Source organism: Narcine bancroftii, chromosome 8 (genome assembly GCF_036971445.1).
Source record: "Narcine bancroftii isolate sNarBan1 chromosome 8, sNarBan1.hap1, whole genome shotgun sequence".
In the NCBI taxonomy this organism is placed as follows: domain Eukaryota; kingdom Metazoa; phylum Chordata; class Chondrichthyes; order Torpediniformes; family Narcinidae; genus Narcine; species Narcine bancroftii.
Window position 1 is genome coordinate 168,662,507 of NC_091476.1, and position 18,228 is coordinate 168,680,734.

The following is an 18,228-nucleotide window of genomic DNA, read 5'->3' on the forward strand; positions in this document are numbered from 1 at the left end:
TGTTGAGGGCATGTGTCCAAACCCACTGCCTGTTCAGTGATCAACCAAAGAGCCAGATTGTCTGTAAACATCTGAGCACCTGATGACAGTATGAATGATTCACAATTCGAAGTGTGGGATCTAGTAAGTGATTTAATTTCATGTAAATTGGTGCTCGAGGAAAGGTCATCGATGACATCCTGCCTATCCATCTGGGATCTGGTTGGTCTGTGGTCCCCTCCCTTCACTCATGACAAGAACACACCTCCTGCTCTCCGCTCCTCATGGAGGTCATAATTTGAATAATGAAACCACGAATCCTCCCCTCCACTGCCTCCCAACATTTCAACTCAAAATTCATCAGAACTCAGAAAGTGACTTAGTGTAGAAAGCCATCCATCACCTGAGGTCCTGGCCTGAATTAACATTGATAATTATTGACAGCTGAGATCTGATCGCCGGTATCTGCTGAAGGGGTTACACTGGTGAGTGAACATCTAATGGCTCTTTCACATTAGGAATACAATGTAGAACTACTACAGTAACGTGAACAGATGTGCGTGAACGTCTGATTCGCACTCCAAATCGGAATTGGGACATTTCTAGGAAAGTCTCAATCTGGGATTTAATCTTCAGGGCAGTTTTTAAACTGAGACGGATTGTTTATTCGTATTCCTGCTGGGCATCACATCACATTTATTTTAACTAAAATTTCATAAACATAGAAATGTCAGCCTATGAGGATATAAGCCCATTTAAAGTTTTTGGAAACTTGCTGGTAATATTTTCCAGCACTGCAATCCAATTTTTCACAATTTTTAATAAACTTGATTTTTTTTTTATTATTATTTCAAGTAGATCATTGCAGTATTGCCCAAGTTCCACAACAAGATAACTATCTGACCATGTACTGGAACATTTCAGTCTTAATATTTGGGAGAGATTGAAGATTCTATTTTAACCCTGAACAGGTTGTAAATGGAGGGTTGGTGTGGCAATGTTAAAGTGACTTGATGGGACTTGAGGTGTGTTCAGCAATTATAAACATGGAAACCTAGTTAAAATGATATTGATCAAAACTAAAGTTTGCCTGCTAAATTAGCATGGATTTCTACCAGGGTTTCCATTGAAGCTCTCATTAAACTGATGCGTTGTTCTGAGGGCATAGGTGCAGTTCCCTTCCCTTTTGATCCTTACAGCCTGTTGTGTTCACCTTGAGCATATATTCAACATTGGAACAGCAGGAATTTGCAGTCCAAAGGTAATCCTGAAAAGATGCAAATAGATGTATTTCCTTTCAGGTTGTTGTGGATAACAGTAGCTATTAATGTAGGCTATTGCACATTTTTAATCATTTTTGTTTTTTAAATGAGGGTAGAAAATCGACGGTTGTCCTCCTCTACACATGCAGATGCTTTTCACGGCTTATCTTGCTTCACTGTCGACGCTATTTTGGGTGGTTGCTACACTGGCAGTGTGCTTGGGTGGACAACATGCTGTTAACTTTCTGAAGGTCAATCTCCATCCTTAAGATTTACCCTATTAAAAATGGGGAAAGTTATTCCCAAAGAAAGGACTGAGAAATAACCCTTCCTCAAAAACAAACATGGAAAGGGAAGGTGTGTTTAACAACCACTTGCTTTTGAAAAAAATTATTGAGGGAAGGGGGAAGAAGAGCCGCAGTCTAAATTCCAAAACTAACAGAAGGATTTTATTAACAGGCCCAACCTGGAGAGAATATTTTAAGATCTGCTGGCATTTCTTTGCTACCAGGAGAAACCTGATAATTTTAAGAAATTGGTGGATTGTTTGAAGTAAAAGGAGGGGTCACGCAAAGTTTGATTTTCAGTTAAGGAAACCCAACAAAGTGGTGCCTGCAAATATAAGTGAGTGGAGGATGTTATCGCCAGACTGTAGTTATGGCAACATTCTCTGTCAGACGATAAGGGACAAGTTGGAATGCAGAATCAACGATGACTGGATCCAGAGGCTATGATGATCAGAGCTTAATCTGACTTTCAAAATTGCTCTGCAAATTGCCCAGGCTGTGAATTTGGCAACTAAAAGCGTAAAGCGATTGAAAGGGACTGCAACTGTTCCATGTATGGAATGTTCCAGTTCCAGTGTGATGGTGGACATGGCAAAGCACACAGTTCCAAAGCAAATGGATCGTGATATCTTTTAAAGGTAAATAAAAGTTATCACTGCTATTAACAGGGAACTGTTGCTAAGAAAAGTGGCAGATACATGCTTTAAAAATCCACTGCCACTCATTGCATTGTAGAATGTAACAGCATGGAAACAGGTACTTCAGCTAGCTTTACCAATTGTCTACCTGTGCTGTCCCTTTTGCCTCTGTTTTCCCTCTAAACCTGTTATAACTACGTTTCTGTCACTTGTTTTCGATTTCCCTACCCTTGTGGAAAAAAAATTATAAGCCTTCTATAACTCAGGGTGAAAGCTCCCAGCCTATTCAGTTTCTGCTAGAAATACTAGTCAAACAGTCCTGGTAACTTTCTTATGAATTCTTCCTACATCCTTTCCAGCTTATTGATATCTTTCCGATAGCCAGACAACCACAACTGCGCACTTGTGAGAATGAGCATAAAGTTGAGCAAACAAAATTAATGCAAGTCGAAAGAAAGCATTCAAAATTTCCACTTCATTCTTGCCACAGTGCAGTGTTTGATGGAAGAGTGACTGACTTAAAGTTGAATTATTCATTGTTGACAAGAATTCAAAGGGCAAAGCTATGACATTTGAGCTGGGTGCTCGGTGCACCATTCCACCGAGGAGCAAGACTGACTGTCCAGGTAGATGGCATTCAACCAAAGCACCACTACATCTGATTAAAACAGACAAAGATATCAAAGTGACAATGAAATACCAAAGAAAGGTTAAAATATCATTCACAGTTGAAGGTATTGCCTGAAAAGAGGTAGACTGAATGCAATTCTCTTAATTACTAAGCGGGTTGAGGCTGGAATATTACAGATGATAATGATGCTTCTCCATGGATTGTCACCTTGTCGTGGTGGAGTAGCCTGTGGGGTCCTGTGATCCTGAGAGCGATGCCGTCTGGAGCTTTGCACCTGGCAGGGTCACCCATGGTAGTAAGGTCGAGGGTGAGGTCCCTGACAAAGAACAATCCAACCAAGTCCTCAGCGGTGGAACAGGCAGACAAAGTTACTCTGAACTCAAAGCTGTGAAGGGGGACGAAGACTGCAACAAATCCATCAGCTCATCGTGGTTTCCATGCCACTGGAGTTAGCTGGTTGATTTGTGAAGTATCATGTGCTTCTTGCAGTGCAACATCAAGTATAACGTTAAACAAATACATGCACAGGGGTCTTCACTCTGTGGATCAATGGAACCAAGGCCATCATCCTCGACTAAGGGGGTTAGCCATGACAACAATAAAGGATTTTTTAACATATACATTGTATATGTATACTTATGCACCGAAGTTCTTACTTGTTGCAGCAGGGCAAGTGTTTCATTTATCAAAAGTAACTATAATAATACTTCTTAAATTTAATTGAAAAGAGATAATAATCTGAAAGATACACAGATAATAAATATTAGTAACGCTGAATGCACAGCACTCATTGTGCCACTGTTGAAGCATGGTGGATCCATTTGAATTTGTGGAGAATACAGGTTGATTGTTAATCATCTCCTTCCTGGAATAGTATCTCATCCCTAGGATGGAAGCCATTTGTAGTTTTATCTGAATGGCAGCGACTAACTAAGTTGGATATCACATGCACCGACAAAGAGCATTAGAGGATCGATTGATGAATGTTTTGACTGCCAAAATGCCCCAGAGCATGTTCACACATAACCACTGGAGTTTAGTCCGCACTTTCTACCCCTCGGGGAATCAGAGACATCTGACGGCAAGCTATTCCCAAGGTTGCACTATGCTTGAGGTTTCTACAACCAGGATATCACCCAAGATGTGTAATGAAGAAAGAAGTGTTCAACGGACTGGAAAATTCAGCTTATCTTTAAAGGTGTACTTTTCCATTGAATATGCTTTAGACACTGTGTGGACACCAAACAACGATTCCTAATATCAGATGGGCCAACAACTGTGAACCGTGTTTCTACCTCAACTGATGAAAACTGAGCTTCCAACATAACCAGGATTGTTGAAGTATTATGGATACATTCTTGCCAAATGTTGTGAAATTGCTGTAAAAGGATGAAGGTGAACTGAAACTCAAGGAAATTCTTTCAGTCTTCCAAAGAGTTGCTGATGTCCATCCACTCAGTGGAGATTTAGTTTTTTTTTAATTGTTAACATTATAGCATGGTGGAAACTCATTCTGGCCATTGAAACCCCAAATGTTCTTTTATGGTGGGAGGAAACCGGAACACCTGGAGAAAACCCTCACAAGTGAGAGGGTAAATGCACAAACAGAGCTGGATTGGAACCTGGGTCTCTGGTGTCGCTGTAACCATTATGCTGCTCTAGCGTTAACCTTGTGGTGCATTCCTACATTGTGCTATAGGATAGGGGATGGTTCAGAAAACTTGATGGGTTTAATTCTAGAATTCTAACAGCAGATAATAAAATAATACCGTCAAATGGACAAATAAAATTGAGCCATCATGTTGGAGTGTACCGTGATTACATTTATAGACGTCACTTCACCATTTACCCAAATCATAAAGAGCTAATTGCTCTGTGCCGCAAAATGGAGCCATTGCTTTAGGTTCAAATGTGGACTTGGATCTTCAGAGAGTATGAATGCATTATTGTTTTCAAAGTTAGGAAATTTCATGGAAATAAATGATCTCAGCCAACTTTTGGTGCCAAACACAACTGCCAGTGAAGGAATAGAGGGCCAAGTGCTGATTATAGTTCACTTAGGTACTTTGCCAATGAGTACGATGCAAGCCAGACAGTGAACAGCATAAGCTCCTGTATGAACACAAGTGCACGAGTAAGTGATGAAAGAACCACAGTTAATGCCCTTCCATATTTGGAACCTGCAGCTGAGTCCGAAGGAAAGACATGGGGAGCTGGTGCCGTCATTCCCTGACAAGGCCAGGCACTGTCTCTGAATTAACTCGATGAAGCGCATCCTGGAATTGCCAGAATTTGGACCTATCATTTGTCGAATATGCTATCAAACATCTACAGGTACATGTGGAAAGTGTACTGACTGCTTGCATCATAACCTGATTTTGAAACCCAGCCATCCAGGAGGATACTGTTATGAGTCCAGAGGACGCCAAAACCCAGCAGCAATAGAAATTCACCAAGACAAATGGTTACTTAAATAAAAGTTGCTTTTAATTATCTTTAAACATGAAAATGGAATTACACTTTAACTTAACTTTATTGACTTATTTAACCTAACTTAACCCCCTTCTAATTCTAAGCACTTATGTGTGTAATGTATGAGTAAGTTCAGAAAAGTTCTTTGGTTCACAGTCCAATCTCACTTCTCATTCCTCCAAGTTCACTGGTTGCAGGCAATTCTTATACTGTGTACAAAAATTAACATTTATAAATTTCACCAGGCTTTGGTGCTTGAAAGGTAAATGGTTACCACTTAGGAAGGTTCTTGTCGGTTTTCAGAGAGAGATTTGTTGTTTGCTGGACACCCACAACTGATTCCTTTTTAATCAGCCACTCAAGAGTATTGCTGACGAAACATGACCCCGTCAGGGTTCTCCAGATGATAACCTCTTTCTTTCAGGTCACCACAGAGTTCCTTTTTGTTTCACTTATTCCAAGTGAAACATTAGACAGCATGAACCACATGGGCTTTGACCAGGCTGAACAAAGCACTTACAAACCCGTCTTCCAAATGTTCCAGTCCCAGCTGCTGTTATTGGCTGTAACACTGTAGAAGTGATCTGTGTGTGTGTGTCTCTCTCTCTCTGAGAGAAAACCTGTTTGACGCTCTCTGCTTGACAAACCACATGACCCTCCTAGAACAGCTCCAGACAGAAGTGTCTCCGACAAGCTCTTTCGTCTGTTGCCTTTTGGAAACAACAATCCGTTAGTGAAGTCTCTTGGGCACTCTTCAAAGCTCTTGCAAAATCTATTGAGGCCCTGAGATGTCTAGCATTAGCAGAGCTCCAGTATTTCAAATAAGATCTGTTTTAAAGTGTTTTTATGTGACCCACTCTAACAAAACTTTCCCAATTTATCTCCCAAAAACAAATCTATATACTTTATATACTCTGTCACGATACTGTGATGACTCTTTTGAAGAATGGTAATGGCACTAAATATATTGTACTTCCTGCTCCAAGATGACTGATAAAATAATCTCTCTTGGGGAAAAGAGCTGCAGAGAACACAGGACATTGTTGCCTGCTAAGTAGCACAGTGGAACAGGAATTTTTTTTACCACTAGTGGCCATGATTTATTTTCCTTCATTTGAAAGAAATCACTGCCAAAACAGCAGAGAATTAATTGGGGTGGGGGTGAGTAGGTGGGTGGTGAAGAGATGACCCAAAGCAGTAGCAGCCAGACCAATAGCACCGTGGTTGGCTGTCATTCTAGGAAAGGAGTGATGAAGTCAGGTAGAGTGATAGGCATAGGGGACCTGATAGATTCCACAGCCACAAAATGGACTCCAGGATAGTGTTCTGCCTCCCAGGTGCTCAATTCCAGGATGTGACTGAGCGGGAGCAGAATATTCTTAAGGGGGAAGGTGATCAGCCAAAGGTCATGGTGCATATTGGTACCATTGACAATGGATTTACGGAGTTAGGAAAGAGGCTCAGGAGCTGTACCTCCAAGATAGTCATCTCAGGATTACTCCCAATGCCATGAGCTAGGGAAGGTCAGAATCAGAAGATAGTGCAGACAAACATGATCTGAAGAGATGGTTCGGGAGCAGGGTTCTTGGATCATTGGAACCTTTTCTGGGGAATGTGGTAACCCTAAAAGTGGGACGGGTTGCACCTGAACTGGAGGGGAGCCAATATCCTGGCAGGGAGGATGGCTAATGCTCTTGGGAGGGTGGGGTGGGGGGGATTTAAACAAGATTTGCAGGGGGATGGGAACCAAAGTGAAGAACCTGAGGAAGAGATGGTTGGTGAGCAAGTCAGGACAGCTAGTAGGGAGTTTGTGTGGAAGGACAGGCAGATAGGGCAAGATTGCAGCCATAGGATATGTTTCAATGCTACAGGGACAGAGTCAAACGTAACAAATGAAGGTTTCTTTGTATTTAAATGCTCACAGCATAAGAAATAAAGTTGATGACCTTGTAGTAGAATTATAGATTGGCAGATATGATGTTGTGGCCAGGATGGATGTCATTTGGAGCTTAATGTGCGAGGATATACAGTGTGTTGAAAGGATGGGCAGGTATGTAGAGAGGGTGGCATGTCTCTGTTGGTTAAACAAACAACAGTAAATCATTAGAAAGAGGTGACATGGGATCAGAAGATATAGAATCTTTGTGGGTTGAGTCAAGAAATGGCAAGGGTTAAAAAAAAGTCAGTATTGTCTGTTTATATACAGACCTCCAAACAATAGCCAGGATGTGGAAAACAAATTGCAACTGCAAATAGAAAAGGCGTGCCAGAAGGGCAATGCTCTGATAGTCATGAGGGATTCTCTAACATGCAAGTAGATTGGAAAACCAGGTTGGGACTGGATCTCAAGAGAGAGATTTTGTAGAAAGCCAATCAGATGGCTTTTTAGAGCAGCTTGTTGATGAGCCCACGAAGGGATCGGCTATACTTGATTGAGTGTTATGTAATGCACCAGAAGTGATTAAAGAGCTTAGAGTAAAGGTACAATTAGAGGTCAGTGATCATAATATGATTGGGTTTAATTTGAGATTTAACAAGGAAAACCTAAAGTCAAATGCGTCGGTATTTCAGTGGAGTAAAGGAAATTAAAGTGGAATTGGCCAAAGTAGATTGGATTGGGGCAGTCGTCGGGAAGACCTCAGACGAGCAGTGAATGGATTTTCTGCAAGAAGTGGGGAAGATGCAAGATAAATACATACCAAAAATAAAGGAAATATTCAAATATAAAAATGTCAGAATGGTGGGTGACAAGAGAAGCCAAGGCCAATGTCAAAGCAAAGAAGAGGACACAAGGAAATGGGAAGATGGAGGACTGGGAAGTTTTTAACACTTGCAGAAGGCAACTAAAAATTCATAAGGAAGGAAAAGATAAAATATGAAATTAGACTAGCAAATAATATCAAAGAGGATACAAAAAGCTTCTTCAAGTACATAAAGAGTAAAAGCGAGGTGAGTAGATACAGGACCACAATAATGGGAGACAAGGAGATGGCAGAGGTACTAAAAGAGTACTTTGCATCGGTCTTCACTGTGGAAGACACTAACAATGTACCAGATGTCAAAGGGAATCAGGGAAGAGAAGTCAGTGCAGCCACTATTTCAAGGGAGAAAGTGCTCTGAAACCTGAAGGTCTAAGAGTGGATAAGACTCCCAGACCAGATGGATTCCACCCTCAGGTCCTGAAAAAAGTAGCAGTAAAGATTATGCAGGCATTGGAAATGATCTTTCAGTATTCAATAGATTGTGGCATAGTACTGGAGGATGGGAAAATTGCAAATGTCACTCCACTATTCAAGAAGAAAGTGAAGGTGCTGAAAGGAAATTAAAGACCGGATAGCCTGACATCAGTGGTTGGGAAGGTGTTGGAATCGATTGTAAAGGAAGAGGTTACGGAGGACCTGGAGGCACATGACAGGTTAGGACAAAGCCAGCATGGATTCTTTAAGGGAAAATCTTGCTTGACAAACATATTGGAATTCTTTGAGAAAGTAACTAGTGAGCTAAATAAAGGAAACGCAGTGATGTTGTGTATTTGGATTTTCAGAAGGCTTTTGACAAGGTGCCGCATATGAGGCCACTTAAAAAGAAAAAAGCCCATGGTGTAACACGAAACATATTAGTATGGCTAGAGCATTGGCTGATTGCCAGGAACGAGAAAGTTGGAATACAGGGATCATATTCAGATTGAGTGCCAGTTGCTAGTGGTGTTCCACAGGGGTCGGTGTTGGGCTGCCTCTTTTTATGTTGTATATTAAGCATTTGGATGATGAAATGATTGGCTTAATGGCCAAATTTGCAGATATTATGAAGGTAGATGGAGGATCAGCTAGTGCAGAGGAAACACCGAGGCTGCAGAAGACTTAGACAGATGAGAAGAATGGGGAGAGAGGTGGCAAATGAAATATAATGTTGGATGGTCATCCACTTTGGCAGAAAAAATAAACGGGCAGACTATTTTTAACGGGGAGAAAATTGAAAATATCCAGATGCAAAGGGGCCTGGGAGTCCTTAACCAGGATAACCAAAAGGTAAACTTGTATGTTGAGACAGAGGTGAAGGAGGCAAATGCAATCCTGGAATTCATTTCAAGAGGAATCGAATATAAGAGCAGGGATGTGATATTGAGGCTTTATAAGGCACTGGTGAGACCTCACTTGGAGTATTGTGAGCAGTTTTGGACTCCTCAGTTTAGAAAAGATGTGCTGATGTTGGAGCGAGTTCAAAGGAGGGTCAGTGGATTATCTCAGGAATCAAAATGTCATCATGTGAGGAGAGTTTGGCCAGTATTTGTTGGAATTTAGGTGATTGACGGGGAATCTCATTCTTGTTTCCCATGGTGGGAGAGTTTAGGACAAGAGGCCACAACTTCAGGATTGAAGGGTATCTGCTTAGAACAGAGATACGGAGGAATTTCTTCAGCAAGAAGGCAGTAGATCTGTGGAATTTGTTCCCACAGGTGGTTGTGAAGGCCAGGTCACTGGGTGCATTTAAGAGAGTGATTGATAGGTTCTTGATTGGCCAGGGCATCCAAGGTTATTAGATGGCCAGGCAGTGGGGCTGAGTGGGAAAATGAATCAGCTCATGATTAAATGGCAGGGCTTACTCGATGGGCTGAATAACTTATTTCTGCTCCTATGTCTTATGGTCATATTGGTATCTCAGGTGGGGCTGAAATCCATCAACCTCTAGCTCTGAAAGCAAATCTTGAGCTTAGCCTGGCACTTAAACTACAGAGTGTTTGGTGAGGACTTGACGAGTGTAAAAATAACAAACAATAAACCAGTAATATCCCTTATCCATGTCTGCAGAATAAACTTGCAATACACTTTGTGAGCAAAATGTTTGCCCAAACCACTTTAAGTGGTACAAGAAAGTCTGCGGAAGCTGTGATTGCAGAGAATGCATAAAAGTGCTGAAGAAACTCAGCAGGTCCTGCAGCGTACGTAGGAGGCAAAGACTGGGGAGGCCCGGTTAGTGTAGCAGTTAATGCAATGCTGTTACAGCGCCAGTAATTGGGACCGGGCTTCAAATCCCACGGTGTCTGTAAGGAGTTTGTACGTTCTCCCCGTGTCTGTGTGTGTGTGGGTTTCCTCTGTGGCTCCAGTTTCCTCCTACACTTCAAAATGTACCAGGAGTTGTAGGTAACTTGGATGTAATTAGGCTCGTGGGCCAAAATGGCATGTCACCATTCTGTATTTTGAAATTTAAATTTTATAAACAATGAATATTTCAGGCCTGAGCCTTTTATTTAGATATGAGCAAAAATCAGGCAGATGCCTGAATAACAAGGTTGGTGGAGGAGGGGAGAAGGGGCAGTGGGGAGAAGAACTGACCAAGAGCCAAGACTCCATTGGACACAGATTGGATTCAACAAGGACAGGATTTCCCTACCACCCCACCAATCTCTGCATCCAACACATCATCCTTCACAATTACTGCCACCTACAGCACGATCCATCCACCAGACACATCTACCCCTCTCCTCCCCTCTCTGCTTTCCACAAGAACTGCTTCTTCTGTGAATCCCTCGTCTACTCATCTTGTCCCACCCCTCGGCCTCTTGGTACATACCACTGCGACTGCAGGAAATGCAGTATCTGCCCACACACCTCCTCCCTCACCTCCATTTTGGGGCACCAAATAGCCCTTCTAAGTGAAGCCACACTTCACATGAGTCTGCAGGGGTCATCTACTGCATCTGTTGTTCCAGTGGTGGACTCCTGTACATCGGTGAGACTGAGCACAGACTGGGTACTTTGTTGAGCACCTTCACACTGTCTGCTGCAATTGCAAGGATTTCCCAGTGGCAACCCATTTCAATTCCCTGCTCCATTCCCATGCTGACATGTCTGTCCACGTTTTCATGCACTGCCAAACTAGGCCACCTGTAAATTGGAGGAACAACATTTTACATTCCAGATGGAATTAACATCAACTTCTCCGGTTTCCGGCTAATCCCATCCCGTCCCTCTCATTTCCGATTCCTATATCTCCTTTTTCTCCAGCTCCCTGCCCCAGTCTCTTTCTCTCTATTTCTTCAACCATCAGTCTCCTTTCCTGTTGCTCTGCATTCACAGTGACCCCTTCCCCCAATAAATTCTCAGCTTTTCTCACCTGTACTCCTATTTGTGTCCACTTCTAGCCTGGGCTCATCCCCCTCCCCCTTCTTCCCTTCTCCCCCTAACTTTTTATTTAGACACCTGTCTACTTTTCACTCACATGTCGTCAAAGGGCTCCAGCCCCAAACGTTGGTTGTATATATTTGCCTCCTCAAGATTCAAGATTCAATTTATTGTCATTGTAATAAAACAGTGTCATATTTACATGAAATTGCTTTTGCCTGTTATAAGGCAGACAGATTTGCCATCGGCAGAAATTTATCTGAAGCACCTCTAACAGTCAGAGAAAGAGAAGCAAAAGAGAGCCCTCCACCCCCTGAGTCACCAAGTTCCCATAGATTCTCCTCCAGTGCTTCTGCAACCACATAGAGTCTAGTCCAAACCATTGGTGACCCGAGCTCAGGATTCCAACCTCTGACACAGTCAGGAACCCTTCAGCACTCCTTGCATCCCAGTTCCGAGACCTTGTACCCATTCAGCTAGTTTTGAGCAAGTCTCCAGCAGCGCCCCAGCCTCCGTGGGTTCCTCGTCACAAGTCACCAGCAGCCCACCGCATGGGTTGGTCTATCAGCCGCAAAATTCCCCTCACTGGACCGCCGCCGTGGTCACCTTCCCTATGGGTCATCTCCTCCCCAGATGGGAGATGGCCTCCCTGTGATAGTACAGATCTATCACCAATGTACATAGTGTATATAGTTACTGTATCTAGACTGTGCTTACAGCGATTGGCTGAGAGCTAAGCCACACCTATTGTTTGGGCCTTAAAGGGTTGTGTCCCTAGCCAGGTCGGATCATTCCGGACTGGTCGGCCACCTGTGAAGAGCTCCGGTCTTTTGCTAATAAAAGCCTTGGTTTGGATCAACAAGTCTTTGGTTCTTTCGACGAGCTCTACAATTTTATTAGCAAAAGGAATTTTTTTTGAAAGGGATGGAGCGTTTAACTCGGCCAGAAAAACTTGATATCGACCCACAGTCAGCTACAGCCTTCAAAGCCTTTAAGTTCTGGCTGCTGAACTTTGAAAACTTCCTGAGATTCATTCAGGTAGAGGAGGATAACCAGCGTCTAACAGCATTGCTGTCTATGGTGTCCTTGAGAGTCTACGAGAACATCCAGGATGAGACCACTTACACCGCAGCCATAAAGGTACTGAAAGGACTGTATGATCAACCGGTGAACAGAGTTCATGCCCGGCTCATGCTTGCGTCGAGGAAACAACAGCCCGGCGAGTCCAGCAGGGCATATTTACAAGTACTAAAGGCATTGGGCAAGGACTGTAACTGTGTGGACAAAACTGCTGCCGAGATCACTAGCGACCTCGTCCGGGATGCCTATGTGGCTGGGCTCCGATCGAACGAAGTGAGGCTGCGTTTGCTCGAACAAGGGGTAGAAAAACTAGAGGACGTGGCCCGGATTGCAATCACAATGGAGGATGCAGCCTTAAAGTCCACCGAGCTCTCTAGGGACTGGACCCCTCGTTCTGATGTGAGTAAAGTGCCCTTCTACCCTACCCCTGACGGCCTGTCGGCTGCTGCTACCCTGCCCCGTGCGAACCCGAAATGTTATTTCTGCGGGAGGAACAAGCACAGCAGATCCCAGTGCCCAGCAAGAAAAGCCAGGTGCCAGAAGTGCCTTAAAAACGGCCACTTTGCTGCAGTCTGTAGGTCTAAAATGGCCGCCAGCAAACACAGTGCCTCGTGTGAAGCCCAACCGCCACTATCCCATTCAAACTCTTCTTCCCCAGAGCTCTCGTCCAATGAGAGCGAGGGCTCCCCTGCACGGCAACGCCTGACGTCACGGAGACGCCGAACCCGGAAGGGGCAACCCACCGTCGCAACCATGGTGATGGCCTGCCTCTCGCCCGCCGCTGCTGCCGCCGCCACAGTCACCCCCGGGGCCGACGCTACCGCCGCTGCTGCCACCGCCACGGACACCCCCGGGGCCGACGCTACCGCCGCTGCTGCCGCCGCCACGGACACCCCCGGGGCCGACGCTACCGCCGCTGCTGCCGCCGCCACGGACACCCCCGGGGCCGACGCTACCGCTGCTGCCGCCGCCGCCACAGACACCCCCGGGGCCGACGCTACCGCCGCTGCTGCTGCCGCCACAGACACCCCCGGGGCCGACGCTACCGCCGCCGCAGCCACCCCCGCGGCCAACCAGGTGCTCACCCTAGCGTCCATCGCTGACGACCGCCAGGGCCCGACCACCGATCACGAGCAACTACAAACCCCACTACTTACCATTTACCCGCCACAACAGCACTTCCGGGAGGTTCTCCAACCTGCTCCTCGAGCGTTGACTACGTCATCCCGTTGCGTGACGTCATCCCGTTGCGTGACGTCATCGCGCAAAACTCGCCTGTCAACTGCTTCAATAACATTAAACCAGCAATGCTCTCATCCCCTCACCAGAGCAATGGAACTGATTAAAGTGCATGGACACTACACCAATTGCTTATTTGACTCTGGGTCAACTGACAGTTTTATCCAGCCAGATCTGGCCCTCCATTGGGGACTTGACATTATCCCCACTACCCAGAGGATCTCATTAGCGACGAGGTCGCACTCGACTGGGATAAAGGGGTATTGCATCGCCACGCTGGAAGTACAGGGCGTGACGGTCACCCACTTTAAATTATTCGTCCTTCCCCAATTGTGCGCCCCAGTGTTGCTGGGATTAGACTTCCAGTGTCAGTTCCAAACGGTGTCCCTACACTTTGGGGGACCCCACGCCCCCCTCTCGGTCTGCCATCGCCATCGCCCCACTCCCGAAGCACCCGAGCAACCCGCCCCCGTGCCCCGGGGCCAATCCTGCGGCCTTTCCACACTCCGGATTGCCCCGCCAGCACTCTTCGCAAACCTCACCCCTGGCTGGAAGCCTGTGGCCACCAAAAGTCGGCAATATAGTTACGAAAACAGGCAATTCATTAGGAGTGAGGTGCGTAGATTGCTGGATGAGGGCATCATCGAACCCAGTTCAAGCCCCTGGAGAGCCCAGGTGGTGGTTGTCAAGAATGGGGAAAAACTACGGATGGTGGTCGACTACAGCCAGACCATTAACCGCTTCACACTCCTGGATGCGTACCCCCTGCCACGCATCACGGATGTGGTGAACCAGATCGCCCAGTACCGCATTTTCTCCACTATTGACCTACGTTCGGCCTACCACCAGCTCCCGATCCGCTGCGAGGACCGACCATTCACGGCCTTTGAAGCGAATGGGCGGCTATATCAATTTCTCAGGGTACCATTCGGGGTCACAAATGGTGTCGCGGTCTTCCAGCGGGAAATGGACAGGATGGTGGACCAGAACGGGCTAACCGCTACCTTCCCGTATCTGGACAATATCACCATCTGCGGCCACGACATGCAGGACCATGACGCCAACCTAGACAAATTTCTTCAAACTGCCCGTCAGCTAAACCTGACTTACAATTTGGACAAGTGTGTTTTCCGGACCACACGACTCGCTATTCTAGGTTGTGTGGTGGAAAACGGGATAGTCATGCCAGATCCTGACCGCATGCGTCCCTTAATGGACTTACCCCCCCCACATACCCAGAAAGCTCTCAAACGCTGCCTGGGCCTTTTCTCTTATTACGCACAATGGGTTCCAAACTACGCTGACAAGGCACGTCCTCTTATCAAGACCACCTCTTTTCCCCTCTCGACCGAAGCCACAGCGGCTTTCAATCGAATCAAATCTGACATCGCTGCTGCGACGCTGCACGCGATCGATGAGTCTGTCCCGTTTCAAGTCGAGAGCGATGCATCCGACTTCGCCCTGGCAGCCACCTTGAACCAGGCCGGTCGGCCTGTAGCCTTCTTCTCCAGAACCCTCCAGGGTCCGGAGAGTAGACACTCCTCGATCGAGAAGGAGGCCCAGGCCATAGTTGAAGCGGTACGTCGTTGGAGACATTACCTCGCTGGGAGGCGCTTTACACTGTTGACTGATCAACGCGCGGTCTCCTTCATGTTCAGCAACACCCAGCGTGGTAAGATAAAAAACGACAAAATCGCCAGATGGAGAATCGAACTCTCCACCTTTAACTATGACATCCTGTACCGGCCTGGTAAGCTCAACGACCCGCCTGACGCGCTCTCCAGGGGGACGTGCGCCAGCATACAGATGGACAGACTACGGAAACTCCATGAGGCGCTCTGTCATCCAGGGGTCACTAGGTTTGCTCACTTTGTCAAGGCGCGCAACTTACCCTACACAATTGAGGAGATCCGCTCCATGACCCGAGCCTGTTCGGTGTGCGCCGAATGCAAGCCCCACTTCTTCCGTCCGGATAACTCCCACGTCATCAAAGCCACCCGCCCCTTCGAGCGTCTTAGCGTAGACTTTAAGGGACCCCTACCGTCGACCAACCGTAATACCTACATCCTTACGGCCATCGACGAATACTCCCGCTTCCCATTCGCTGTGGCCTGCCCAGACACCACTGCCACCTCAGTGATACAGGCCCTTCACAGTATTTTCACCATCTTCGGGTACCCCAATTCCATCCACAGTGATAGGGGGTCCTCATTCATGAGTTCAGAGCTGCAACAGTACCTTCTGGAGTGTGGCATTGCTTCAAGCAGGACCACGAGCTATAACCCACGCGGTAATGGCCAGGTCGAGAGGGAGAATGCCACCATATGGAGAGCGGTTACACTGGCTCTCCGGTCTAAAGGTCTCCCCACCTCTCACTGGCAGGAGGTTCTCACTAGTGCCTTACACTCCATCCGCTCCCTCCTATGTACTGCAACAAATGCCACCCCCCACGAAAGGATGTTCCTTTTCCCGAGGAAATCCGAATCGGGAACCACTGTACCGGCATGGCTCACCGTCCCTGGCCCCGTCCTTTTGCGACGCCACGTCCGGCACTCAAAGAATGACCCCTTGGTCGACCGAGTGACTCTACTCCACGCGAACCCACATTACGCATACGTGGAGTTCCCAGACGGGCGGGAGGACACTGTTTCGGTGCGGGACCTAGCTCAGGACGCGGTAGACCCAGCAAACCCCCCAACTCCTTATGCTCCAGGCCCCGTGCCACAACAGAAGGACCAACAGCACCCCAATGACTCGGGCCACCCTGCCGACAAAACGACTGGGGAATTGAGCGACGGAGCAGTCGCACCCGATGAGCCCGCTGGTGACACCACTCCAGCGACCCCAATCCCGGCACCACGGCGGTCACGCCGGATGGTCAGACCCCCTGACCGCTACAGTCCTTGACCTACCCCTTTTCATTCTCTCCCTCGTTTTTGTTTTTTTTTTTTCCCCGGGTCAATTCTCCAAGAAGGGGTGAATGTGATAGTACAGATCTATCACCAATGTACATAGTGTATATAGTTACTGTATCTAGACTGTGCTTACAGCGATTGGCTGAGAGCTAAGCCACACCTATTGTTTGGGCCTTAAAGGGTTGTGTCCCTAGCCAGGTCGGATCATTCCGGACTGGTCGGCCACCTGTGAAGAGCTCCGGTCTTTTGCTAATAAAAGCCTTGGTTTGGATCAACAAGTCTTTGGTTCTTTCGACGAGCTCTACACTCCCCATTTTCTGGCCCCCCCTGCATCAGTCCTCCGCTCCCCTGGAGCCTGAAACCCTATATTGGGCGCAGACCCAGCAGTCGTGGGATTTTAAAGAAAGCTGCCATCAGCTCCTTTAATGGGCCATTCTAAGCCTGTACAGAGTTGATGGCAGTTGATGCCTGTGGTGGCTGCAGCATCTGCAGAGTTTTTCCAGCACTTTGTGGGTTCAGAACAACTTTGGCATCAGCTTCAAAATCTGCCAGTAAATTCACTGTCATGGCTTTATAAGAGCTCAGCCTCATTTGCAGAATATGCGGTTTCTTTTTTTGTAAACATAGCCGCCCATGACATTTCCTGCAGGATTATAGCCTCGTTAAAAATCGTACAAAAACAGAATGATGGCAGTCCTGTTGAACAGCAGGAAGGTTGTTCTCTCAATATAATCACTGCATGAATATTAGCCTAGGTCAGGAAGTAATCATAACGTGAATAATGAAGCTTTGCAGGTCTGGTGTGTCCTCCAGGAAATCAGCAAAGTTGGTGCATGTGTTCTGATCTTGATTTTCTCCTTCATAATTATCCTGCAGGAGAGGAAAGTTATATTTTACAATCAGTAATCATTGCAAACATGAAATACCGAATGGTAATCAGAGTTTTATGAATTGAGAGTATTAGAGTCTGGATTGCTCAAGGTGTTCCTTGTGGAGGTTAGCATAATAAGTAAATATTTCTTCTGATGTGAAAATGAAATACTGCTGATGCTTTTAAAAAATTGAATAATTGCTCTAATGAACGGCTTTTGGCCCAGGATGGTTTTTGTCTGCAGGTGCTGTCCGACCTCGCTGGGTATTTCCAGCACTTGCTGTTCTTCTCACGTTTTGCTTTGAATGCATTGACTAGGAATGGGCTTCCACTTCCTCCTTTTAATTCCACACACTATGGCCAGACTGATGTGCCCAAACATGGTCTCATGTACAGCCATACCTCGACTTAACACCTGATCACAGGTCACCATTGTCCCTATCTCTGCTCTCCCAGGCTCTCTTCCTTTTTACTCTCTCTCTCTTTCGTCCTCCTTGACACGATATTTCCTTTAATCTCTCCCCAGTCTTCCACCTTCCCTCTCTCCTTCTGCTCTCCTCCACCACCCAGCTTTCCTGCAGCTCTGCCACCAACGCCAGAAGGGCCCCAACCCATGGTATCTAGGCACCAGCTGTATACTCCTTTCCAGAACCAACCTAGCCACAGATCTGACGAAACAAACATGATTAAAAAGAAAAAAAATGTATATATATTATATTATATATATTATAT

The 18,228-nt window shown here is 46.2% G+C and overlaps 1 protein-coding gene across 1 annotated transcript; it reads left to right on the plus strand.

Moving 5' to 3' along the window:
* The first annotated feature begins 12,059 nt into the window (after positions 1–12,059).
* LOC138741557 (uncharacterized) lies at positions 12,060–16,856 on the plus strand. The gene has a single exon (XM_069895812.1). It carries the CDS (start codon positions 12,316–12,318, stop codon positions 16,615–16,617), a length of 4,302 nt encoding a protein of 1,433 aa, XP_069751913.1. The 5' UTR covers positions 12,060–12,315; the 3' UTR covers positions 16,618–16,856.
* The last annotated feature ends 1,372 nt before the right edge of the window (positions 16,857–18,228 follow it).